General features: G+C 39.5%; 2 protein-coding genes across 3 annotated transcripts in view; one reads left to right on the forward strand and one right to left on the reverse strand.

The window, feature by feature from the left end:
• The window catches only part of LOC117870746 (vertebrate ancient opsin-like), a 122,623-nt gene extending 96,014 nt beyond the window's left edge, over positions 1-26,609 (forward strand). Inside the window, exon 5 of the mRNA XM_034758066.1 lies at positions 22,687-26,609. Coding sequence (XP_034613957.1) covers positions 22,687-22,929 — 243 coding nt within the window. The 3' untranslated portion in view covers positions 22,930-26,609. The remainder of the gene's footprint in view (positions 1-22,686) is intronic.
• ST6GAL2 (ST6 beta-galactoside alpha-2,6-sialyltransferase 2) overlaps positions 20,041-26,798 on the reverse strand; it is a 261,514-nt gene continuing 254,756 nt past the window's right edge. For both annotated transcript variants that reach the window (XM_034758062.1, XM_034758064.1), the window contains one exon: positions 20,041-20,682. In XM_034758062.1, the coding sequence (XP_034613953.1) occupies positions 20,414-20,682 (269 nt within the window). In that variant the 3' untranslated portion in view covers positions 20,041-20,413. The remainder of the gene's footprint in view (positions 20,683-26,798) is intronic.

Here is a 26,798-nt window from a genome sequence, read left to right on the forward strand (position 1 = left end):
GGGGGGCGCAAGGTGGAAGTTTTGCCTAGGGCGCGAAACTTCCTTGCCCCGGCCCTGCATAGCCTCCAGCGTCCTTCCATTGTGGTAGTAACTGCACTGGGCCCAGGACAGCATGGGCTCAGTCAAAGCCCCCTGACTTCAGTGGGAGTCTTTCCATTGACTTTAGTGGACTTTGAATCAGAAGAATTGAAACTACCAGGGAAATGTAGGTAGGCAGGATGTAATACTGACTTCAAAAAAATATCCAAGATATATTTAAAAACCATCAAAATATCTCCACTATGCTTTGAACTCTCCAAGAAATGGGGACTAATAAAATAATCTGAAAATGCTCGTTGCGTGTTATGGCAGTAATAGACCCTTTATTTTTTATTTTTAAGTCAAATGTTGCAGTAGTTGCTGGTAGATTTGCCTCTGGCACTGTCAGTCGGTATCCATCAATCAGATTTCACTGTTCTAAATGATTCTGACTTAAAGGTAGGAATAGGAACTAGATGCAATGGCCTCTTTAGTATTGTTCAGTTCAGTGTTTGGGAGGTTTTTGTCCTATAAATTACTTTTTCCCAGATTGCATGTGCTGGACTTTGAAGTAATGTACTGGGTTTAGTTTCTCTATTGAAATCTGATGGGTAGCTTGTATTAGATAGATACATACAACATTTAATTGACTCTGTAGTTATGAACCAAGTCCTGCAACTTATATAGTCCTTATATAGAATTATTTTTAAATGCCATATTAATACTTGCTACTTTTATATCAGTTGTGTAAGATCAAAAGCAACTTCCACTGGCAATTCCACTGAAGTGTTTCTGTGACATGCACACCAGTAGCAGCTAAGGTAGGAATTTGATGGTTTGCATGCTAGGAAAGACGACAGGTCTGTTATGCAAAATAAGATGCTACATTAATAAGTCACAACAAGATGTTTATTAGTGATCATGAAAGACAAGGCAAATATTTTATACCGCCTCAGAGTTGTGCATGTAGGTGACTAATATTAACTCTGTGGTGTCCTATTGCTTTTAGACATGGCTCCTGAATTATAGGTGGGGCTGATAGTACTGCCTATTATTAAGGTTGCCTGTCTCTTCCGATTATAAGACTATTTTTTCAGTTGCTTTTAACTTTGCCAGGCTTTAACTGTTTGTGCTGAAATTTTCCATGCTGATTGTCTGCCTCAGGCTGATTTTTTTTTTTTAATTTAACCTAAAACTGTTTATCTGTTTCCAAGAACAAGGCTAGGGAAAAATACATTGTTTTGCCCATGGTAAAAACCTCTTAAGACCTTTTCTTTGAAATGGTCTCGGGCCCTCATGCTTTGGAACAGGGACTTGACTTTTGGCAGGGGGCTAGCCTTTGTGTCAGGAATGTGCCTTTTGCTATTCTCACGAAAATCCTCCCAAATGTGGCCAAGTTATAAACCTTTGAATAATCTTAGTTCGCACATGTCCAGTGGAGACTTCTTGGATTTTAGCTGCTAAAACCTCTGAAGATTCCACCCTCACTGAGCATGTGCGAGCCTCTCACAGCTCTTAGTGATAACCAGACTGCACATGTGCCATCCGCCCAGAGCAACTGGACATGCTCCCTCCATCGCAGCGCTACTGGGGCAAAGCTGAACTTTCCCTGTAATGGCTGCTCTGGGCCAGGCACTGGAACTGAGAGCAGGGAGCCTGTCTCTCTTGTGCTCTCAATGACTCCTCCTCCTGGTGCACCTCTGTTGTTCTTAATATAATTCTTGCCATACTTCATTGCTGTATTTCCTTTTTGTATCCTCTTTTCTCTTCTCCATGTGCTCCAGCTGCCCATTACCCAGCCTAATGGCCTAATATCTATTTTCAGCTCCAATTTATTTGTAAAATCTAAATTAGGACTATTGAAGAGCTTGTAATTGAGGTTTTGTAATAGAAAGTGAGAGCTGAAGGTGGCTTGAGGGCCACTTACTGCCACCAAAAGGCCATCTCATCTGGGGTATGGAGGAGGGGGAGAGAAAGAGGCAGTTTAAAATCACAGAGAAGCATGAAAGACCATATTTGGTTTCAGCAAATCCTCACGTGTCATGTTTTGCCTTATCTGCCCCTGGTGTTTGCCAACATCCCTAGTCTTACTTGTAGATTGTAAGTACCTCAGGGCAGGGCCATCATCTTGTATTTATCTATAAAGCACCAGGCCACATAAAAGTAATATATGATAATTTTTCCCAGTGAGTTTTAGATACATTCACACCAAGTTTGTTTTAGTCAATAAAAATGGCAGGATAATGCATAAAATATGAAAAGGAGACTGGTTGTATTCTTGTTATACAGATCACCAAGTGCAAGTGCTATAGAGATCAAAAATCTCTTCTTTATCCAAACTCCTATCCCTCTCAGCAGCAGTGTATGGCAGCTTCCTGCAATGTAGGACTTAATAAGCATACTAAATGTATAAAAACACAAGAATGGCCATACTGGGTCAGATGGATTGGTCCATCTAGGACAGTATCCTGTATTCTGACAGTAGCTGTTGCCAGATACTTCAGAGGGAATGAAAAGAACAGGGCAATTTATTGATTGATCTCGCTCCTATTGTCCAGTCCTAGCTTCTGGCAGTCAGAAGTTTAGGGACAAAGTAATGCACATTGGAAAACATTATCCAAACTATACATACAAAATGGTGGAGTCTAAATTAGCTATTACCGCTCAAGAAAGAGATCTTGGAGTCATCATGGATAGTTCTCTGAAAACATCCACTCTATGTGCAGCAGCAGTCAAAAAAGCAAACAGAATGTTGGGAATCATTAAGAAAGGGATAGATAATAGGACAGAAAATATCATATTGCCTCTGTATAAATCCATGGTATGCTGACATCATGAATACTACGTGCAGATCTGGTCATCCCATCTCAAAAAAGATATATTGGAAAAGGTTCAGAAAAGGGCAACAAAAATGATTAGGGGTATGGAACGGCTGCCAGATGTGGAGAGATTAATAAGACTGGGACTTTTCAGCTTGGAAAAGAGACAACTAAGGAGGGATATGATAGAGGGCTATAAAATCAAGAATGGTGGGGAGAAAGTAAATAGGGAAGTGTTATTTACTCCTCATAACACAAGGACCAGGGGTTACGCAATGAAACTAATAGGCAACAGGTTTAAAGCTAACATAAGGAAGTACTTCTTCAAACAATGCAGTCAACTTGTGGAACTCATTGCCAGGGGGTGTTGTGAAGGCCAAAAGTATAACTGGGTTCAAAAAAGAACTAGATAAGTTCATGGAAGACAGGTCCATCAATGGCTATTACCCAAGATGGTTAGGGATGCAACCCATGCTCTGGGTGTCCCTAAGCCTCTGACTGCCAGATGCTGAAACTGGACAATAGGGGATGGATCACTTGATAATTTCTCTGGTCTGTTCATTTCCTCTGAAGCAGCTGGCATTGACCACTGTCAGGAAACAGGACCATTGGTCTGACCCAGTATGGCCATTCTTATGACACCTATCATCCATGAATTTATTGTATTCTTTTTTGAACCCAGTTATACTTTTGGCCTTCACAACATCTCCTGGCAACAAGTTTGATAGCTTGACTGTGTGTTGTGTTATGTTTGTATCAGCAGCTGCAGATTATGTTGATAAAAATGGTGATTTCAATAAATTGCCAGCTATTACACAGTAATCAGGAATCCCTCTGTGAGTAAAAACTGCAACCGATTGGTACAACACACTTAGAAAGACCAAAGTCCAGGACCAATAGGAATCAATGTAGCAGAAACAGTCTCAAGTCATAGCTCTGCAGGCAGCATTGCTGGCAATTTCCTCCTCCAACTACTTCTATAAAATCAGGACAGCTGCAGTGCCTATCCTCCTGACTTTCCACCATGCTGGGATTCTGGAGTCCCCTTGCTACAGCACAAAGGATTTCTTACCTCTGCCATGGTTAACTCTGCCAACATCCTTTAATAGAAAGGGCAGTACACTGTGCACTTGCATACATTTTCATAAACTCGGGCACAAAATCCCAGAAGCCTGGACTTTCTCCTTTTAGAGTTATATTGGAACAAAGTGCTGAGAAGGTGGAGGAGGAAGTCTTTGATAAGAGTTATAATCTGTCCCCACACTGCACTTCCAGTTTAGGCAGAGTCTAGTCCTGGGGTGGGCAAACTATGGCCCGCGGGCGACATCCTGCCCATGGGACCATCCTGCCCGGCTCCTGAGCTCTTGGCCCGGGAGGCTAGCCCCTGGCCCCTCCCCAGCTGTCCCCCTCCCCCGCAACCTCAGCTCACTCGCTGTCTTCGCTGCCGGCACAATGCTCTGGGTGGTGGGGCTGTGAGCTCCTGGGGCAGTGCAGCTGCAGAGCCGGCCTGACCCGGTCTCTGTGCTGTGTGGTGGCGGCAGCGGCAGCATGCCCGGCTCCAGCCGGGCAGCGCGGCTGTAGCACCGCCAGCCACCAGTGCTCCAGGCAGCGTGGTAAGGGGGCAGGGAGCAGGGGGGTTGGATAGAGGGCACGGGACTTCGGGGTGGTGATCAGGGGCCAGGGGTGTGGCTGGTGGTCGGGGGGAAACGGGGGGTTGAATGGGGGCAGAGGTTCCAGGGGGCAGTCAGGAAGGAGGGGGGGGGTTAGATGGGCCAGTGGGGGGCAGTCAGGGGCAGAGGTTCCAGGGGCAATCAGGGGACCGGAAGCGGGGGCGTGTGGATGGGGCAGGTACCCCTATCAGGCGCAAGTTTCCAAGGTGAAAAGCCTATGGCATGTTAGAACAACGTAGGCCTGGCCTGACATAAGTAATGAAACATGGAGACATGGGGGAGGCCTCATTTCCTAGAAGACAGGAGTAGGGAAGATTAATTAGCAGGCTGAAAGCACAATATTTGTGCCAACTAAGATAAGTGAGTGGGTCAGTAAACTAAGAGACAATGTCTGAGCTAGCCAAGATAAGAGGGAAAACACCCAGGGAACCATTTACTATGAGCAAAATAACAATGGGCAAAATAAGTTGGAAATGTAAAAATGAGGTAAAAAGTACGTCAAGTGTGGACAGTGCATAAACAGAGCATGCCATACAGGAATTGTTTTCTACAAAGTAACCAAGCAATCCCAAAATGTGTAAAGCAATGTATAGTAAATGCAATGTAATGTGTCAATGGATATGAAGGAAGAGATTTGCTGTGTAACTTTGGATCTGTGGTATGTCCAACCCTCTCACCCTACGCCTGAGTCTGATCAACTCAGCATAGCTTTATTGTATGCCAAATAAAAGAACCTAAGTGATGAGACTGGAGTTGAACTGAGTTCTTGGGGAGCTGAGTGGAAGAGGTCTTGGGAAAAGCCCGAAGAAGACAGCAAGCTGCATCTGTAACTTTGCTATAAAGGTTGGCTTTAAGAGCTGGGTTGGGTGGGCTAGGGGAGTGAATTAGGAAATCTGATAACCGTGAACTACGTATGTAAATCATTCTTACCTTCTCCCCAGTTCTTCTCTCCACTCCCTCCCCCCTTAATGGAACTCATGTCCTGCATCTCAGGGAGTGAGTTCTTAGGGGCAGGAAAATGTCTTCCCCTATTGTGATTTGTAAAGTGTCATGTACATTTACAGTTCTATAGATATTAATTGCCTATATTCTGTGCTTATCCTGACATAGAAATACATCATTCATTTGGAGGCACAGTCCAACTGAATACACCAGGGACACTCCTGATCTTGACAAACTAATTCAGATTCTGTCCCAACCACTCTTTTTTTTTAGTCAGCCAGTGCTACTGATGAAATTTTGCTTTCATGAATTTACACCAACCATCTCTAATGTTTTGCCAATAAAATAAAAATCTTAGCAGCAGCATTGACTGAATGAGAAATTTTTTTGTGAATGTACATCTGGTTATATCATTCACAGCTTCTTTGATATCTTCCATTATATCTTATTTGTACTTGCTGTTGCATCGGCAATCTTTTTGGTGGACATATCTTTGATTTGTCCCCTGCCCCGAAAAATCTATAAAATCTACATTAAAACATTAAAATTGGATTCAAATGTTTTAATGAATCTAATTAACATTTCCATCAATCTTGATAAGCATTTAATTGAGCACTAATACATTTCTTAATAACAAGAAATGACAAGAAGTGCATTTGTAGCTTGCCTTGGGCAACAAGGCACAAAGCCAGAGACTGACTGAATTTAACTTCCAAAGATGTGCAATTATTGCTTTGAAGTGCATTGTGTGGAGTGACTTATTGTTATTGTGAAATAGAATTTAAATAAGTAAATATACCCAGGTCTGTAATAGACATTATTGATGTATGATATGTATTAAAGAGATCCATCATTGCCACTCCAGTGAACCAAGCAAATCAGCTAGTCCTCAATAGATTTTGGTCCCAGAAGATACTGGATTTAAAAAGCACCAAATCAAAAGATTAATGTGTTGAAGAAGAATACTCCAACTAACCTCTTAACAAAACCATTAACAAAATAGCCCCCAAGTGACCCTTTCCCTTACATCACTGCCGCAGGGACCATGAGTCTCAGAAAACTTGCATAAGGTGGTTGGAATGCCCATGGCACAAGACTTGCTCATCCACAATTCATTAATAGCTCAAGGATGCCCTGAAGCTATAAAGGAAGATATAGTGACCTTCCTTAAATCAGCCAAATCACAACCAGCAGAACTGTTCCATGCAATAAACTTGCTTATTCATAAGTTCCAAGGCCAGAAGGGACCATAGTGATCATCTATTCTGGTCTGACTCCTACGTAACACAGGCCATAGAACTTCCCCAAAATAATGCCTAGAGCAGAACTTTTAGAAGAACATCCAATCTTGAATTTAAAAGTTGTCAGTGTTGGGGAATCTAGCACAACCCTTGGTAAATTGTTCCAATGGTTAATTAACCTCACTGTCAAAAATTGATGTCTTATTTCCAGTCTGAATTTGTCTAGCCTCAGCTTTCCGCCATTGGATCATGGTATACCTTTTGCTTCTATTTTGAAGAACCCATATTTAATATTTGTTCCCCTTATAGGTACTTATAGACTGTAATCAAATCACCCCTTAATCTTCTTTGTTAATCTAAATAGATTGAGCTCTTTTGAGTTTGTCACTGTAAAACATGTTTTCTAATCCTTCAATCATTCTCAGGCTCTTCTCTGAACCTTCTCTAATTTATCAACACCCTTTTTGAATCGTTGGCACTAGAACTGGACAGAGTATTCCAGCAGCAGTCACACCACTTCAAAATACAGAGGTAAAATAACCTCCCTACGCCTACTCAAGGTTCCCCTCTTTATGCATCCAAGGATCACATTAGGTCTCTTGGTCACAGCATCATAGTGGGAGCTCATGCTCAGCTGATTATCCATCATTACCTCCAAATCTTTTGCAGAATCACTGCCTCACAGAATGGTTCCCTATCCTGTAAGTATGGCCTACATTCTTTGTTCCTAGATCTATACATTTACATTTAGCCATATTAAAATGCATATTGTTTGCTTGATCCCAATTTGCCAAGTGATCCAGATCACTCAGAATCAATGGCCTGTTCTCTTCATTATTTACCACTCCCACAATTTTGTGTCATCTGCTAACTCTATCAGTGATGATTTTATGTTTTCTTCCAGCCAATTGATAAAAACATTAAATAGCATAAGGCCAAGAACCAATCTCTGTATGCCATGTTAATTTTATATTGTTCAAGTTTTTTAATCAAGATGTTGCCTTACAGAAGTCTATGTATACTACATCAACACTATTACGTTTATCAACCAAATTTGTAATCTCATAAAAAAAGATATAAAGTAAGTATGACAGGATCTATTTTCCATAAAGCCATGTTGATTTGCATTAATTTATTATAATACCCTGCTTTAATTCTTTATTAATCTAAATCCTTATCAGTCGCTCCATTATCTTGCCCAAGTATCGATGTCAGGTTGACAGGCCTATAATTACCTGGATCATTCTATTTACCCTTTTTAAAAATTGGCACAAAATTAACTTTCTTTCAGTCTTCTGGAACTTCCCCAGTGCTCCACAACTTATTGAAAATAATCATCAACAGTCCAGCAAGCTCCTTTTAAAACTCTTGGATTATTGATGCAAAATACGTACACATGACCCCAGATCCAAGTCCTACTTACCACAAGAAGTTCTTGGTCTTCTCCATAGACAAAAATTATCAAATCCAGACAGGACCCTGCTGGGATAAAAGTAACCACCCTAGTATGAGGAATGTCTGCTACCATCTGTTATAATGAAATTTGGACTAATTACTAAACAAGAGATCCTAGAAGTTCTAAGGAATGTCCAACGTCACCACCTGTAAAACAGAACTAGCTCTTCATAGCTACTAAAGTCTAGTAAAAAACTTCTGACTTCCATTAATAAGTTAGATCATCAGTGCCTGCTTCAAAGAAGACAAACTACCAGCCATTCTGCAGCATACAGTAATTCAGTTGACTCTGATGAAATCTATACAGGACATCTTACCAGTTACCTCCCTTTCCTTGCAATGTCATCAAAAAGGTAGTGGCTCACCTTCTGCAGCCATCATCACTGAGCACAGAGTGGGTTAAGACAACATGTCATCTTTCCTGATGGGTCTCAACCTTCTGCTGAAATGCTGGATAGCTCCACATCACTGCATTTACTCTGATAAAAGCAAATAGTACTCAAGTGATCCCAGGCTCTGTCGGGCCAAGCATGTGAGGAGCTAAGGACCTTCAACTCCCAATGAAGTCTACCTGAGTGGACAATGTTCAGCACCTTCCAGGAGGCCCTCAGCCCACCATGCAGACAGCTGATTAGGGCAGGTCCCCTGCAGACTAAGGGAAATGGAATTTTCACATATGAGCTAAAGGGCCTATTCTGTGACCAGTGCCAAAGCTGCATAAATCCACGAGATTTTGGATTCTCAAAAATTGACCAGCAGGTTTGCAGGTTAAGCACACAATAAGATAAGATCACCACCTATCACCTTATGAAACAGTGGAATTTAAATAATAGAATCAGAAATGTAGGACTGGAAGTTACCTCAATAGGTCATTTAGTCCAGTCCTCTGCACCGAGGCAGGACTAAGTATTATCTAGACCATCCCTGACAGGTGTTTGTCTAACCTGCTCTTTAAAACCTCCAGTGATGAGATTCCACAACATCCCTAGGCAAATTGTTGCAGTGCTCAACTACCTTTTCAGTTAGAAAGTTTTTCCTGATGTCTAACCTAAATCTCCCTTGCTGCAATTTAAGTCCATTGCTGCTTGTCGTGACCTCAGCGGTTAATGAGAACACTTTATCACCCTCCTCTTTGTAACATTTCACATACTTGAAGACTGTTATCACGTTCCCCCTCAGTCTTCTCTTATCCAGACTAAACAAACCTATTTTTTTTCAGTCTTTCTTTGTAAGTAATGTTTTCTAGACTTTTAATCACTTTTGTTGCTTTCCTCTGGACTTTCTCTAATTTGTCCACATCTTGCCAGAAGTGTGATGCCCGGAACTAGACACAATATTCCAGTTGAGTAGCGTGGAAGAATTATTTTGTATGTCTTGCTGTTTACAACACTCCTGATAATACATCTCAGAATAATGCTCACTTTTTTGCAACAGTGTTACATTGTTAACTCATATTTGGTTTGTGATACACTATAACTCCCAGATTGTTTTCTGTAGTACTCCTTCCTACTCATTTTCCATTTTGTACGTGTACAATTGATTATTCCTTTCTAAATGAAGTACTTTGCATGTCCATATTGAATTTCATCGTGTTTATTTAAGACCATTTTTATGGTTTGTCAAGACCATTTTGAATTCCAATCCTGTCCTCCAAAGTGCTTGCAATCCCTCCCAGCTTGGCAAACTTGATAAGTGTACTCTCTTTGCCATTATCCAAATAATTTTTGAAGATATTAAATAGAACCAGACCCAGGGCAGATCTCTGCAGGACCCGACTCTATAGGCCCTTCAAGCTTGATTGTGAATCACTGATAACTACTCTCTCTGAGTACGCTTTTCCAACCAGATGTGCACCTACCTTATAGTAGATTCGTCTAGGCTATATTTCTCTAGTTTCCGTATGAGAAGTTCATGTGAGACAGTATCAAAAGCTTTACTAAACTCGAGATATCACATCTACTGCTTTCTCCCTATCCATAAGGCTTGTTACCCTGTCAAAGAAAGCTATTAGGTTGGTTTGACATGATTTGTTCTTGACAAATCCATGTTGACTGTTACTTAACACCTTATTACCTAGGTGCTTACAAATTGATTATTTGCTCCATTCTGGTCTATCATTTGCTGGGTTCTCCCTATTCCCCTTTTGATAGGTACTGTATTTGCCTTTTTTCAATCCTCTGGGATCTCTCCTATCCTCCACAAGTTCTCAAAGATAATTGCTAATGGCTCAGAGATCTTTTCAGCCAGTTCTTTTTGTATTCTAGAACATATTTCATCAGGCCCTGCCAACTTGTCTACATAATTCTCAATGTGTTCTTTTCGTGTCTTAGCCTCAGAACCCATTTATACAGCTGTTCACTATGTTAATCATTCAATCGCTGCTTTTTTGGTGAAAACTGAAACAAAGTCATGTAGCACTTCGACCACTGCTGCATTTTCTGTTGTTGTCTTTCCCTCCTCACTGACTAATGAGCTTATCCGGTCCTTGGTCTTTCTCTTGTTTCTCATGTATTTGCAAAATGTTTTCTTGATACCCTTTATGTCTCTAGCTAATTTAATCTTGTTTGTTGCCTTGGCCTTTCTAATTTTGTCTTTATGTGCTTGTGTTTGTCTTTATATTCATTCTTCATCATTTGACTTTGTTTCCATTTTTGGTAGGACTTTTTTTTTTGAGTTTCAGGTCATTGAAGATCTCCTGATTAAGCCAGGGTAGTCTCTTACAGTACTTATTATCTTTCCTATCCATTGGGATAGTTTGCTCTTGCGACCTTAATAATGTCTCTTTAAAAAACTGCCAACTCTCTTGAACTCTTTTTTCCCTTAGACTTGCTTCCCATGGGATCTCACCCTACCAATTCTCTGAATTTACTGAAGTCTGTCTTTTTGAAGTTCATTGTTTTTATTCTGCTGTTTTCCCTCCTACCATTACTTAAAATCATGGACTCGATCATTTCATGATCACTTTCACCCAAACTGCCTTTCACCTTCAAATTCTCAACCAGTTCCTCCCAGTTTGCCAGAATCAAATCTAGAATAGCCTTTCCCCAAGTTGCTTTCTCCACCTTCTGTAACAAGAAATTGTCTCCAATGCATTTCAAGAGCTTGTTGGATAATCTGTGCCCTTCTGTATTATTTTCCCAACAGATATCTGGGTAGGTGAAGTCCCCTATCACCATCGACTCCTGTTTAAAGAAGCCTCATCCACTTATTTTTCCTGGTTAGGTGGTCTGTATTAGACTCTGACATCACTTTTTTTTTAATCCCTTTCATTCTTCTCCAGAGACTTTCAACAGTTCTGCCTCCCACTTCTATCTCAATCTCAGTGCAAGTTTATACATATTTAATATACAAGACACCTTCTCACTTTTTTCCTGCCTGTCCTTCCTGAACAAGCTGTATCCTTCTATGCCAATATTCCAGGCATGTGAATTATACCATCGAGTTAGTTATGTCATAATTGTGATCATTTACTAGTTCTTCCTGTTAGTTTCCCATACTTCTTGCATTAGTATACAGACAGACAATATTATTTATTAGATTTTCCCCTCTATATTCCCTCTTGTCTCTCCTTTGTCCCAGCCGTGATTGCCCATGTTCCCCCCATATTCCAATCCTTCACCCAAGTCTCCATGTTTTGGTCTTTCCTATGGGCTTTTGTCTCCTGCCTGTCAAACCTAGTTTAAAGCCTGCCTCACTCTGTTAATCAGCCTGTATCTGAAGATACTCTTGCCCTTTCTTGATAGATGGACCCCATCTCTGCTCAGCAGCCCTTCTTCTCTGAACAGCATCCCATGATCAAGGAAGCTGAAGACCTCCTAGCAACACCATCCTCGCAGCCAGGCATTCACCTCCAGAATGTATCTGTCTCTGCCTGGGCCCTTACTCTTGACTGGAAGGATTGATGAGACGACCACCACCTGCATTCCAAACTCCCTCACCCTTACTCCCAGAGCCCTGTAGTCACTTCTGGTCTGCTCGGGGCCAGACCTCGCAGTATCATTAGTGCCCACGTGGATGAGCAGCATCGGATAGGAGTCAGAAGGCCAGAGATGATCCTCAACAATCCTTCCATAAGATCTCGACTTTGGGCCCCTGGCAGGCAGCACGCCTCTTGGGATGCCAGGTCACGTCAGCAGCTCAGTGCTTCTGCCTCCCTTAGAAGGGAGTCACTGGCCATCACTATCCTTAATTTCCTCTTGGGAGTAGCGGCCAGGATCCTTCCAGGTGTGGGGATACATGGCTTCTGCTCCTCCACCTTTGGGGGAGATTCCTCATCCCGCATGGCCAGGGCAGCATACCATTTTTTATCTGGATAAGTGGATAAGGAAAAGTTATTTACTTATTCCCATAATACAAGAACTAGGGGTCATCAAATGAAATTAATAGGCAGCAGGTTTAAAACAAATAAAAGGAAGTTCTCCTTCACGCAGCGCACAGTCAACTTGTGGAACTCCTTGCCTGAGGAGGTTGTGAAGGCTAGGACTATAACAGCATTTAAAAGAGAACTGGATAAATTCATGGTGGTTCAGTCCATTAATGGCTATTAGCCAGGACGGGTAAGGGATGGTGTCCCTAGCCTCTGTCTGACAGAGGATGGAGATGAATGGCAGGAGAGAGATCACTTGATCATTGCCTGTTAGGTTCACTCCCTCTGGGGCACCTGGCATTGGCCACTGTCGGCAGACAGGATACTGGGCTAGATGGACCTTTGGTCTGACCCGGTACTGCCTTTCTTATGTTCTTATCTCTATGCACGGTGGGTTGGGAGCAGGGGTGGAGCACTGCCTGCTGCCAGAAGTTGTCACCAGCCAGTTTTCTCCCTGTGAAGGAGCCATTTCCTCCTCCCCTGGTGGTACTACTGCAGTCCATTCGAGCTGGATTGCTTCCTCAACCTTCATGTTTTCAGTGAATTCCTCATGTGCACGGATGCTCCTCAGCCTAGCCACCTCCCCCGTAGCTCTCCCACCTTCTTCCTGAGAGATTCCACCTGCAGGCACCTTTCACGCTGGATGGTCTCCCCAGCCTGGCTTTCTTTGATGGGGAAATGCAGGCCACCATCTCTGTAAATCCACACCAGGACTTGGGTAGAGGCATCCATGGTCAGGTTTTCTGTCGACACTGATGGAGGAGCCAGGAGCAGCTGTTCCAAACCCTGCTGATTTTATTCTTTCCCCTTCTACAAACTCCTTCTCAAACTCCCCTGTGTGCTATCCTGTTCACTTAGCATCTAGCTTTTAAGCCAGTCTCTCCTAGGTCAGACCTGCCCCCTCATTAACACACTGGCAGGGTAACCACAAGGATGATCAAGGGTGATGAAGGATCAGAGGACAGGAGGCTAGTGCCTTGCTAGTGCCTTCTCAGGTAGCAGCTAGTAAACCCCTAGCCCCCACTCCGACCGTCCCCTTACACACAATTCCCAACAAGCCAAAGAAAAACCAACCAACCAAGCTTGCCCATTCACCCCAAGAATTAGTGCTCACTCCTTCTTCAGCAGGGAATCTTCCCCCTCCAAGGCCCCCTAGTTGCTAGGTTCATTTTACCATGAAGAATGCAGTGATCTTGTGAAAAAATACAGGTAAAAAACACAAGTCAAGTTAACCTGAAGAGCCTGAAAGGGGAAGCCTTCTTCAAATCAAGTTTTTCAAAAGAAATATTTTTTTCTGTTGAGCCCCTAGCCGATCAGAGTGTTATTAAACAAAAAAGGCCTCTTATCTTACTTTCATGTTGTGTGGTAAATGTAAATGACTGCTTTTCCTTTCTGAAAAAGAGAAATTGGCTAGTTTCCACATGTGCACACGCCTCTCAAGTAAATGGTATAATAAAAGGTGGGATTCTGACTTTGTGGTTATCTAAACAATTCAACATCTAACACCTCACGTCTGTTTAATTGGCTTCCTTGCAACTTGACCATGCCTACTAAATAGGAACTTTCTGAGATGAAAAAATGCAGGCTCTCTAGATTAGTCCACCTCTCTAAATTAGGGGCCTGATCCAAAGCTCTTTACAATGAGCTGAAAGACTCACATAGACTTCAATGGGCTTTGGCTCAGGCCTCTCGTGGGTGCACAATGTATTTTATCTCCGACGTGTCTGTGCAGTTATGTTTTCCCTTTTGTAGTTTATTCTTCACTTTAAATTATGGTCTGTGTAAAGAAATTTTTGCTTTACTAACTTTAGGACATGATTTCTTGAGAAGGCAAAACATTCACTTCAACAGAAATTTGCCAACTTTCTGAATAGAACATCTAGTCACTAGAGTGTAGCCTTTTCCTAGGACTTGTCTAAGCAGAGAAATTGACCAGCATAGCTATAGTGAAATAAACTATTCTTCAATAGCTATGCTAGCATAATGGCTCCTGCGGATGCTCTAGTCTATAATGACAGTGACTTGATTCTGAAATAATTATTCCACTATAGATATGCCAGCCAACTTCCCTGTGTACACAAGCCCTCAGCGTCTGTATTCTCCCTATTCTTGTCACTGAATGAAGTCTGTCCACAGTCATCCCACATCCTTTTATTGATCAGTGGTTTATAGCAACCATTTAGTCCATAATCCCTTTTACTGCTCTGTATCCCAATCCATTTATATTGTATGTTTTCCATTTTTAATTAAACAAGCTACTTGTCAGCCTCTACCTCTATTTCAATTCAAGATCTTGGTCTCCTCACTATGTAGAACTGACTAGTAACATCCTCGTTTCATGTCACATGCAATTTCATCCATTCAAGTTAAGGACCAGCACTGCTAAATAAATGAAAACAAATGTTTTATTTACAGCAAAAATCTGTACACTGTGCATACATAAAAATATACAAAATCAAAATAGAAAATAGAAAAGTGTTAAAATGTATACGAACACTGTTTAAAAATGTGACTCCTGTAAAATCTCAAGATTTAATTTGTTGAAGAGTACACATTCATTTAAAAAAATCATCATACAAAATAATTCTCAAAGCTATTAAAAAAGTACACAGTCTTCCATATTTGAATAGTTCAATGACTACATTTCACAGAGAATGAGATGATATGGATACATGTAAGACTTTTACATAGCTGATATTTCAAGAACAAAACTCTGGATTTGATTACCAAGTTGAAGAGAAGAAATTCAGAGTGTCAAAATTCATTTAATTAAATAAGCCTGTGAGAGGCATGCCCAGACATGGGCTACTTTAAAGTTCAAACAGTTAAATCAGGTATCCTCTTTGCACTGGAGAGGATAGCATTCAGGAAATCTGTATATGCTCTCGAATGACATTTCACAGTCTGCTTCAAAAAACAATCTAGCATATCTATGGATTGTAGACGAAGGGAAAGAACTCAAAGTGACACTTTCACAGACAACACATTTAACATTACTTTCATCATAAGTTTGTATCAGTGTCTGAATAGCATTTCCCAGTTTATGAGAGCATTACTGAAGAGGAAGACCAACACAAAAGCAACCACGTACGGCTTTGTCTAGACACAATTTGAGCACCCATTTAATTCAAACTGTTTCTAAACAGATTGAGTTAAAACTGTGCAACCTCTTAATGTGGCACTCACTTCCGGTTAAAAATGAACTATTTCAATTTTGCTTTATTTGGCAAGAAATTGATGCAAACAGAATCAAGAAGGAATTCTTAATCTGAAACAAAAGAATGTCAACACCAGTAGGTTGCATTGATTTAGCTAAATATTTGTGTTCAGCATGTAGACCAGCCCCCTGTGTGTAGATCAATATAATTATACATTGATCTCTCTCTCTTTACCACATACAAATCTGTTACATTGGTGTAACTTCACTGACTAACAGTTACACTGGCATTAAACGGTGTAACAGTGTGGAGAATGAGGGCCAGGTAAGCCTTGGAATCATAGAAGGAATGGAATATCAGAAGTATTTTCCCCCTTAAAAATGTGTAACTCAAAATGAGTCAAAACTTTCATAATTTCTCTGGAATTAACAGAAGAATACCTTGATTTAACCATCTAAAGGCATCATGCATAAAGCAATATAGCCACCACAAGTTGAAAAAGCTGCATAATTCACAGTGGAAAATACAGCAAACCAAAAATTAACATAAATTCAGCAGATTTACCCAAGCTTTGTGGGTGTTTTTTTTTTTTTTTTTAAGTGCAACCATCTCACCTCTTAATCATACACCATCAGTGCACATCAACTAGGCTTTTGTAACTCTAGAGGCATACAAGGGGGATGAGTCTAACTTGAGCATTTGCGTCATGTGTATTATGTGTCAGGAGCATGCAGGCCTTGCCCAGGCAAATCTCCCACTCACTTCAAGTGGGAGTTACATACATACAAGGGTGACAAGATCGCATCCTAAAATACTGATGAATGATTTGGATGGGGAAATGTATTACACGTCACTTATGTATATATAAAACATCAGTCACCAATTACCATTATTAAAAAGCTATCCAGATGTCTATTGAACACCTAATACACATTCATTCACTCTTTTAAATGCAACTGATTTGTATGGATTTTTGATACACGATTTCTGCTCTCAGAGTTTAAAAAAAAAACCAATGCACAAAAAAACCTCAATGGCCTCCCATAAAAGCAAAGAATACCAAAGCTCAGGAGGGAGGCACCATGAAGGGAGGGAAGGCTGGTGAAAGCAGTTCTATAGTTCTCTTCATGTTGCCCTTTGCTTCCCCCTGCTGGCCTCCTGTCGATCAGAAGTAAAATTGCAGTTGAATTCTCAGTTAGCAAATCAGACTCAGCTGAACTTGTACTGAATTTTTTTTTTTAAATAAGATAGACAGAAGGAGTGGGAGGAGAAAATCTTAAATTGTCAAGATGCCTGTGTTTGTAGAACAATGAAATATCACAGGGGAAACGAGGATTTGGAAGCCATGTTAAGGCCCTTCCTCCTTGGGATGATTGAGACCTTGTGCTTCAAAGAGTTGACACTAGGCTCCTTTTCAGGAAGAGGCTGGAGCACTTAGCACAGCTCTAAAGCAAAGCTAAGCAGGGGGTGAAGATATAACACCCAGGTGGTTGGTGAATCATAATATACACAGGGTTAGAATTAGGACAGATGACATGGGGTATGAAAGATCCATACCAATTTAAATAATTATATAAGCTAGGAAAAGGTGAATGTTTCTTGGCATTTGCACTTGGCCAAGGAAGATTTTCTGCTCAGGTGCCTCGAGTGCACACTATCACTACACATAAAAGGATATGCATGTAAGATAAAAGTATAAAATACATTCTATGAATGTGTACCCAGTTTTGTGTGGGAATGTTAAAAGGCAGCACTTCATTGAAACAGGAGTGCTAAGGATGCTGCCTCACATTTTTCTTTAGGAGAATCTTTAGAGTCCATAGGGCTAAGTACAAGCAGCACCGTGATTACTAGGGTGATCAGACAACAAGTGTGAAAAATCAGGACGGGGGTGGGGGGTAATAGGAGCCTATCTAAGAAAAAGACCCAAAAATCGGGACTGTCTCTATAAAATTGGGACATCTGGTCACCCTAGTGATGACAGACTATCTAGAGCGTAATATAACGCAATCCTATTGTTGTGGACAATTGTGAGTGTTGCTGGTTAACTTTTTTTTATTCCTGATGGAAACAAGAGTTTAAGTTTAGCATGAGCAAACGAGTGGGAAACTGGCATGCTATTTTGTGGAGTCTGAGAGACTTCTGCATATGGCACAGTGACTTACTCAATTGTACTGGAAATATGATCAACTCCATTTATTGAAAGGTGTGGGAGCTAATCCAATTTGAACTTGGCACATGGGAAACCCTGATCTGATACTAAGATCACTGTATGACAAAGTGCCACTCTGCCTATGCAGAAAAAAACCCTATTTAATGTGTTTCACTACAAACTGGTGAACAGTTGAATTAAAAAAGAATGAATATAATAAAATAATACCCTCTACCCTGATATAACACGACCCGATATAACAGCGCTCCTGGGGGTGGGGGTGGGGTGCGCACTCCAGCGGATCAAACCAAGTTTGATATAATGTGGTTTCACCTATAACACAGTAAGATTTTTTGGCTCCCAAGGACAGCATTATATCGAGGTAGAGGTGTATATGGGAAAAGTATTTTTTTCCTTTGTAGGTTATATAGCACTACTAAGACTAAATACTGTTAAGAACAAAAATGAACATAAAATATTATTATAATGTGTTTTCCAAAATCAGTATGTAATGCATCCAGATACTAAGGCTGAAATTAATGAAAGCTGTGCATTTGGCATTATGAAAAAATGCTTTATGAACATACCTATCCAATCAACACAAGGCATATCTGGATCACATGAACATACTTTCTGTCAGGTAGGAAGAATTTTAGAAGGACTGCAAAGCCCAAGAAAATGACAATTTGAAAAAAGAAGGCTAAATGTGTGCAGTATACTAATTCTGCTCTTATAGGGGGGAAAACAGCAGGAAAGGTTGGATGGAAGAATTACAAAATTCTTCTGATTTATATTTATATCAGTGTTTTTCAACCTGTGGTGGATGGAGCCCTGAGGGTCCACAGACTATATCTAAGATTTCCAAAGGGGTCACACCTCAAGGTGAAATCCAAAAAAGAAAGAAAGTTTGAAAATCACTGATTTTTATAAACAAAGATGACAGAAAATACATGAACATGGTTTTCTCCATCGCCAGCTATCTCGAAGTAGCCAATTGCTAAATATGTGAAATATGCTTTTCTCCTCCACTGTTTTTAATAACAGTGTTTCTACCAGTCAATCACCTTTTTGCTGAATGGATATGGATAGGACATGTATGATTTCTTGTACGTAATCACTCCTGCTGAATTTTGCTCACTGAAAAAACAAATTTTAAAAAGCAAACAAGAACATTAACCTACCTCCAGCCTGAAACTGAACTCTTGTCAGAGAAAACATTTTTTAAATGCATTAACATCCAAGTGGATTTTAGAAGTGGATTAGAGACTATCCATGCTGTGTTTTTACAATGAAATTATGAGATTGTCTCAGTGTATAAGCCGTAGTAAGATTGTTGAAGGCTTTACAATGTCTCCAGGATATAGACTTCATAATTTTGAATTAAAAAATACTCATATCTTGTTTTTCCTCACAAAAACAAAAAACAAAATGCCTTGCTTTTTTTTTTTTAAAGAAATAATAAATGAATTTAACTTGGCTTACAACAAAATAGGCAAACAACTAATTTCTGAAATCTCCCCATCCAAAATGCTTATTTCCTTGGCAAAGGCAGGCCTATATTTTTGAATAATGTCCTTGTAAGAAATCTGTTTTTTACAACTTGCTTTCAAATGAATGAGTGCAAGCAGAGCACATTGTTTCCATTCCCCTGGAGTGTACCTACATATGTGCACAGAGGGGGAAACTGCCCCCAGGCAGAAAGCCCATGCACCATTTCAGTCTCATTTATGCCCTCTTGCTGGTCTTCTGCTCAAGCTGAATGAGGGCAGAATGAGTGCTTTCTGAAGAAAGGAGAAGATTCTCTTCTCTTCACCCTTTGCCTGAATGCAGCATTTGCATGCACCATGACAGATATGTGCAGTCGTAATATCTTTATTTAAATAACCTGGCTGCATGTACAGTAATATCCATTTAAAAGTGAGTAAATATCACTTGTTGATTTCTGGCTGCAGAAACTACCTGAATACAATGACTAGCTATTGGACCTGATTCTCATTTGTGAAGGTTCCTTTACTTTGGTAATTTACATTCACTTTAAAGCCCGTTTACCTTGCCAGAATGGAGTAAAGGGACCTTTGTATAAATGAGAATCAGGCCCATTATACTCATAGCATGCCCAGTTCAAAACCATGATTATTTTATTTTGGGGGTGGGGGAATGTGAAAATCCTGTGGTATGATGAAAAATCATTCATCTCTCAGCAGACAGCTCTGTATATGAATGATACAGGCTGCTTCATAGTGTCAGATTTAACTGTTAATTTTTTTTTTTTTTTTTTTAAGTTTGGCATCTAGTACATGTGGCATAAGAAACCTCTGATGTTTTCTGACAGGTCATGCCCACAACAATACATTGTATTTCTACCTAACAGTGCGTTTGCACCTTTCGTGAGCGAAGCTTTTTTTCTTTAACTATTTGCAAAGCAGTTATACATACTCAGGCTTAGGAAGGAAGGAACTCTCATGCCTGCTACTTAATTACAGTTTATAGACTCAAGACTAGGTTGGTCTAAGATACATTTTCAAGTATTCCTTTGTTGTTTATAGTACGACAGTAGTACCTTATTGCACATTGTTTCTGAACGATTCACTTTTATAAGTGTGGGAAGTGATTCTGTCCCGGGCACTTTACAGACCTGAACCCTGGCAAGATTACTTTCCCCTTCCGATACAGATCATCCTGCAAACCTTTGTTCATCCTCTGCACCAGCAGTTTCTCATACAGTAGTGGATGGTAAGCCCCTAAGGTACAAGCTGCATCATAGTATAGTTCATGGTAGTGACAAAGGTCGGTTTGTCGGACTGAAGGGATGTATTCATACACGTGCACTTCATTACACATGGACATCATGATGAGGATCCCTGAAATGAAATTTAAAGACAAAAATATAACTATTTCACCTCCTTAGAATTTTTCTGCAATCTGCGATCTGCTGTCTTTCACCACTGCACTTCAAAATGCTTTATTGTACTTACTTTAAAAATATTCAAATGTAATAGAACAGTTGCCCCTTTACACTGTTATAATAAAGACCTTGATCTCTTCTAGTGTTGATATAATAGGACAGGAGGCTTATGAAACCCATAAAAGCCCTTTAAAACCCTGGATTACCATCTCCATCCTGCTCAATTCACCAAAAAGATTGCCCCTCCAAAAATTCCATGACAAAATCATGGAACTAACCCAGGCATATACTAAACCTTACTATTCAAATCACATCATTTTTCATCATTACCCCTTTAATGAATTCCCATATTTGTATGTTGTCTATTTCTATAATTCTTTAGCAATATAGATCTTATCTTTCTATCTGTCTGACACACCTAGCACACTAGATGGTGTGTAAATTATATATAAAACCACCACCACCCAAGATATTTCTTGGATACCCATCATCTTCATATCTAAACTCTGAACAAAATTATGTAAAAGCATAGAAACTTAGAGTCTTCTCCCTTCCCTTCTCCCTGGTTTCAGATGTTTATCTGTACCCTGATCCTGTAAACACTTACGCACATGTTTAACTTTAAAGATGCGAGTAGTCCCATTGACTTCAATTTACTTTTCGGAAGTCATTGGTATGGGAAAAACTACATTATCCAGCATTCACCCAGATTCTTCCCACCATTTTGACAACTTCTGGTCTTGATGCTATTATTCAGTGGTGAGGTTAGAGTACTAACATGTTCCTCAAAGCATTTCTTACTTCCAGTTTCATAAGTGATGTCTTTCTTAGAGTGGGTTTGAGCCAGTTGCTCTTCATCCATCCATTGGCTTCTTTCAAGGCATTGAGATATTTTGGAGACACAGAAATTGGATAGGTGGACAAAGCGATATAGCAGAGTGTCATCCGTGTATTGGTAGCACTAGAGCCTGTGGCCTCGCAGATCTCTCCAAAGAATTCTATATAAATGCTTAGGAGGATGAGATTCTATGCGATAGGGACACTGTAGATGAGGACAAGCAGGTGCCCACTGTGACCCTCTGGGATTTGTCTGAGGAATGAGTGGATCCAGCATAATGCAGACCCATTTACTCTGGCTCGGTTTCATATGTATCACCAGCACCGTATCATCAAATGTGTCCAAGATTTCTAAGACATCCACCAGTATCAGCACAGAGATTCACTTCCTGTTTAAAGCTAGGAAACGGTCACCTCCACTGTGCCAGGCATTGTTGTCTCTATCCCATGTCCATGCATGGAACTATCCCAGTTCACTGAATGGGAATGTTGTCTCTCATAGCAGGGCTACATTAGAAATAATACTGTCCAACTTTTGGTGTTGCAAATTAGAAGTTAGATAATTGGCTTTCCCATTAGAAAGTTTTGGAATTAGAGCACCACAAAGGGGTTGAGAGCTAAATCCCATGATTTAAAATCAATCAACATTAAAAAAAGTTAATTGACTACTAAAATTAAGCAAAACAATTGTTTAAAATGTAGTTTGAAGCATTAAAACTCAGATTTCCAATGCTTATTAATGCAAAGGCTGATTCTTTTCATCCTGCCCTGCATCATCAGATTATCCAGGTGGTGGCTTTTCTTTTCTAAGTCACTTTAAAACAATGTAAGAAGTTTTCCTTTTACATTAGATGGAATTTATGACCGTAAAGAGTAACAATACTAATCCAAAAGGAAAGAGGCCCAAACATATGTGAAATTTACTGTTTCACCTACAAGCAACAAAGAATGTGAGTGAGAAATCTGGAGTGAGAAATGATGAATTAAAAATTGACAAAAATTATGAACCTAATCATTCAGAGTGAATCCATGACTCCAACCTGTAACTAGAGATGCACTGAATTTTAAATTTGTCTAGCAGCTATGTTTAAAAAAGAATCCTTGATTTGATTTTGTTTTTCAGTTTTACAAATGCTTTCTTCTACTTTTCCACTGCTACCCTCCTTCGGCTGCTGATGGAGAATCCATATGTCAGTCTAAGGTAACCGTAATCCAGCTGAATCAGAAAGTGGACAGTGGAGTCACATGTAATAATCAAATACTTCCTGAAATGGATGAAAGAGTGCCCAGTCTGCTGAGCCCAGAGTCAAGCTTGGAGCCAGCTTCAGAAGACACACCACAGATGTTAAAGGAGAATTCTCTCTGATGACTAGGCACCCACCATAACTAGTGTACGCTGTTGTATTGCCACACTACCCAGTTTACTTTAACATTCCTAAAGGAAATTGGTATTTGTGGAATAGGGAAAAAAAATATGACAAGAACAAAAATAGGCTTCTGTTACTATTTCTTAATAGCACCTAAGACTGAAAGTCACTGAAGGAATGGTTTGATATGGCAGTTTTAAAACAATACAGGTGACCTTCCAGATATAAGTTAATTATTTAATAGAGAACTGAAAAGCAGTGAAGGTTTAAATCTTTATAAACTGATGAGCAATGTCTCCAAGAGTCGATCTATATTAAGGACATATGTGTCATCTAGTTTATCCCTTTGCCAGTAGATTTTTCCCTACTAGTATTTTGGTCTCCTATACTTATAAAAGTGAGTGAAGATTCCACCCCTTCCCTTAGGACGAAGCCTAAAAAACTCCAAGATTTTCCTGATAGTCACCCTATTTTCCCTTTCTTAATTTCATTCAACTACTCCTAGTTAAACCCCTTTAGCCTATAACATTAATCTCCATCCTTAGCATTTACAACAATCCCACATTTGCATGTGGCTATTTATTGGTATTCTGCACCCTGCCTGGCTAATACCTATTTATTTCCAGGTGCAGTTCAAACTTTTTAAGTGGTTGATGACCCAGGTATCAGACAATGTCTTTCTTTCAATGCTTATTGCAACTATTAGTCTGGTAGGGCATGCTGTCTGTCTGTTCCTGGGGGAACAGCAGCCAGACATTTACTGCAGGGCCTAAAGTAGATGGGGGGGGAGGGAAGAGGGAAAGTGCTCCCTGCACCAGCCAAGGAACAAGGGAGGTGTGGGAAGTGCTGATGGTTAAAAGCCGCCTCCTCCCCCACCCATGGCTTGGATGAAGGAGTGGGAGGCACACTTTGCCCTTCTTCCACTTTTCCTACTGTTTATGTTCCAGATACCTTTCCCCTCATCTACCAGAGCCTGAATATTGTAAGATTTACATGAGCAGTGATGAAATATTTTACTGAATTCACATCTACTAATTTAATTCTGTCCCAAACTGGAATCAGTGTATCAAGTTTGCATTGATTTATTTATGCAAACTTATGCTACTTACTGCTCACATAGTTATTGTCATTACCCTTTATCGGCCAAATTTGCAAAATGTGATCTATATATAAACACTATCACTTGTGCAAGCAAATAATCAAATTTACACATGCAAACACAATTTCTTGCATACATCAAGCGCATGTCTGTTCTGCATGTGATAAATATCTCATTTGTGCACACAAATGGTAGGGCACGAAAAATCAGTTGTGTAAATGACTGCTTGCAAAATTGCATGCACTCAAATACGGGGTGGGTCAAGATACCTTTTGGAAGCCTGAGTTGATATTTAAAGCATTTCCTCAATGCTTATTCCACTATTAAGACATTTTAGAAAGAATTCCACCACTTTTCTAGTGTCCTTCTGGCTCCAATAGCAGTTGATTTAAAGACTAGAAGAGAACAATACTGTGATTCATTCTGGTGAACATACATGCAAGTAAAGACAAAGCTTAACAGAAGGGACAAATATTAGTTGTTTTTAAAATTTAAACAGAGTCTTTAAAAACGTGTTGCAAAGAACAATAAAAACTACAATAAAGTAATCAGTGATGTTCTTTTAATTGGGTAGTGTCTGGTACAGAGTACTTTACGGTTCAATGCATCTCACCAACCTTATTTAGAGAGAAGATTAAGTCACTGGAGAGTGCATACAGGCAAGGGAAATATACTATATGACTGAATAGCTCTTTTCCATCTGTAACTTCCGATTCCATTAACAAAACTGACAGCATAAACCCTGCCAAGAAATCCTAATAATCCAGTAAAACAACTTTTAAAGCTAGCAATAAAAACTATAAAACAAATAAAATTCTAAATTAGAGATGACACTCCATTCTTTCCTCACACAGCTGTAAAAAAGGGCACAAACAGGAAAGTTAACCTCTTCATTCTGCATGAGCATGACTAGACATTCTAGGTTTATTTAAAAGCTTTTAGACCCTTTATTTTTTTTAATTTTATATTTATAACAGTTCACCATTTGAAGAACAAACCCTACTGTCTGGTAGATAACCTAGGACTAAGTTTAGAAAAGCATTAAACAGAAGGAAAATAGTAGGAATCTAAAACAAATAATAGAAATTAGAAATGCAAAGAACTAGGACATTTAGACCCGCCCCATGCCAATATCAATATTTTTTCCCTACAGTGCATTTTCTAATGCTCTGTACTTTCTGCTCTTTAAAAGTTCCTAGCAACAGGGCTACCAACATTTATCTGGGGAGAGCATTCCACAGCCTAGTAAAGCTCACAGTCAAGCCTCTCTTTCTTAATTTCCTTAATTCTCTTATATCCTTTTGCACCATTCTATTCATTTCCATGGGAAGTTTATGTCATCGGCCCCAGCTATTTAGTTGTTGCTGTGCCAAGCTACATTTATTTTAATTTTTCCTCACAATTCAATTTCTTCATCCCCCGAGCATGTTGAGTGGTCTTCTCAAGCCCCCTTGAAATTGTCAGTAGTTTGGCATTGAGGTACCCAGAAATGAACCCTGTATTTCAGATGAGCAATAACTTAACAATAAAGGCCTACTCCTCTATGTACTAGTTCTAAGGAAATTGGGGAAGCTCTATCAGTTGATTCATTTAAAAATTAGGCCAGACAGATTGCTCAAGAATATACCGTGGGGATCCATCCAGAATCAACAAGTGGGCAGAAAAAACGATTTATAGGCCTTTTCCGGTTCTGATGTCTATAATAAACTATTTTTGAGCTCTCAGAGCTTAAACATAACATCTATTTTTACACAGAAAAATTTTACCTGACCTTAAATGTGGCAAGAATAACTGGTGAGGCTACAGTATTACCATACATGCAAAAAGGGAACTGAAAAGATTTCCCTATAAGCCAAACCTAGTCTTTGCTAATGCCCTACCTCTTTTTTTATGGTCCAAAAACCATATTTAGATTATAACAGCTGTAAAATAGGAAATTTAAAAAACAATTTTTCCTCACATACAGAAAAATCTAGAAAAGTTGCTGTATAGACTACAGTTCAGGAGTGTGACTTATTAGTATTCTGTAGATAAGTTACTGTGGGGAAAAATATGATTAGCACTAAAAAAAATATTAATTTGAAAAGAGTTTTAAAAATATATATTATTCAAATGAAATTATCAGGTTATCAAGCTTGCTTACCAGCTGTTTCTTTATTATAATATTACAGTTTTGGACACTAATAAACATTTAAATATTTCAAAATGCTCAATAGGATATATTAGTTTACCTTCCTTTTAATAGAATATAACTTTAGAATGTTTAGATATGGCTTAAATTGAGTCTAAATAGCACAACTAAACTCTTGGGATTTTGCAATCTGTGCTGCTGAAAATATTTAAACAGAATTAAATGAAAAATGTTAAGTTATTTGCATGGATGGTTTATACAAATGAACCCATAGATTCTAATCAAAAGGAGAAAATGTGTTAATTTGATTTTGGTAATTTTAATAATTCAAGAGGTTTTCAATTTCCAACATGCATCTTTTACACAGTACAATTGTGCTTTGTGGTTAGCAAATTAATTTTAAAAACATTTTTCCTAGTTTGTAAATATATAAAATATAATTTAATATACCTGAGTATAACAGATAACATATAAAAGCATAAGGAATCTAATTCAAATATTAATCAAGACTTCAGATCAGCTTCTGATTTAGCAAAACTGTTTGTTTAATTATTTACAATGCAGAAATACAGATATAGGACTTGATTTTCAGAAGTGCTGGGCACTCACAACTTCTGTTAAGAGCTGTGGATGTTCAG

Source organism: Trachemys scripta, chromosome 1 (assembly GCF_013100865.1).
Source record: "Trachemys scripta elegans isolate TJP31775 chromosome 1, CAS_Tse_1.0, whole genome shotgun sequence".
Lineage (NCBI taxonomy): Eukaryota > Metazoa > Chordata > Testudines > Emydidae > Trachemys > Trachemys scripta.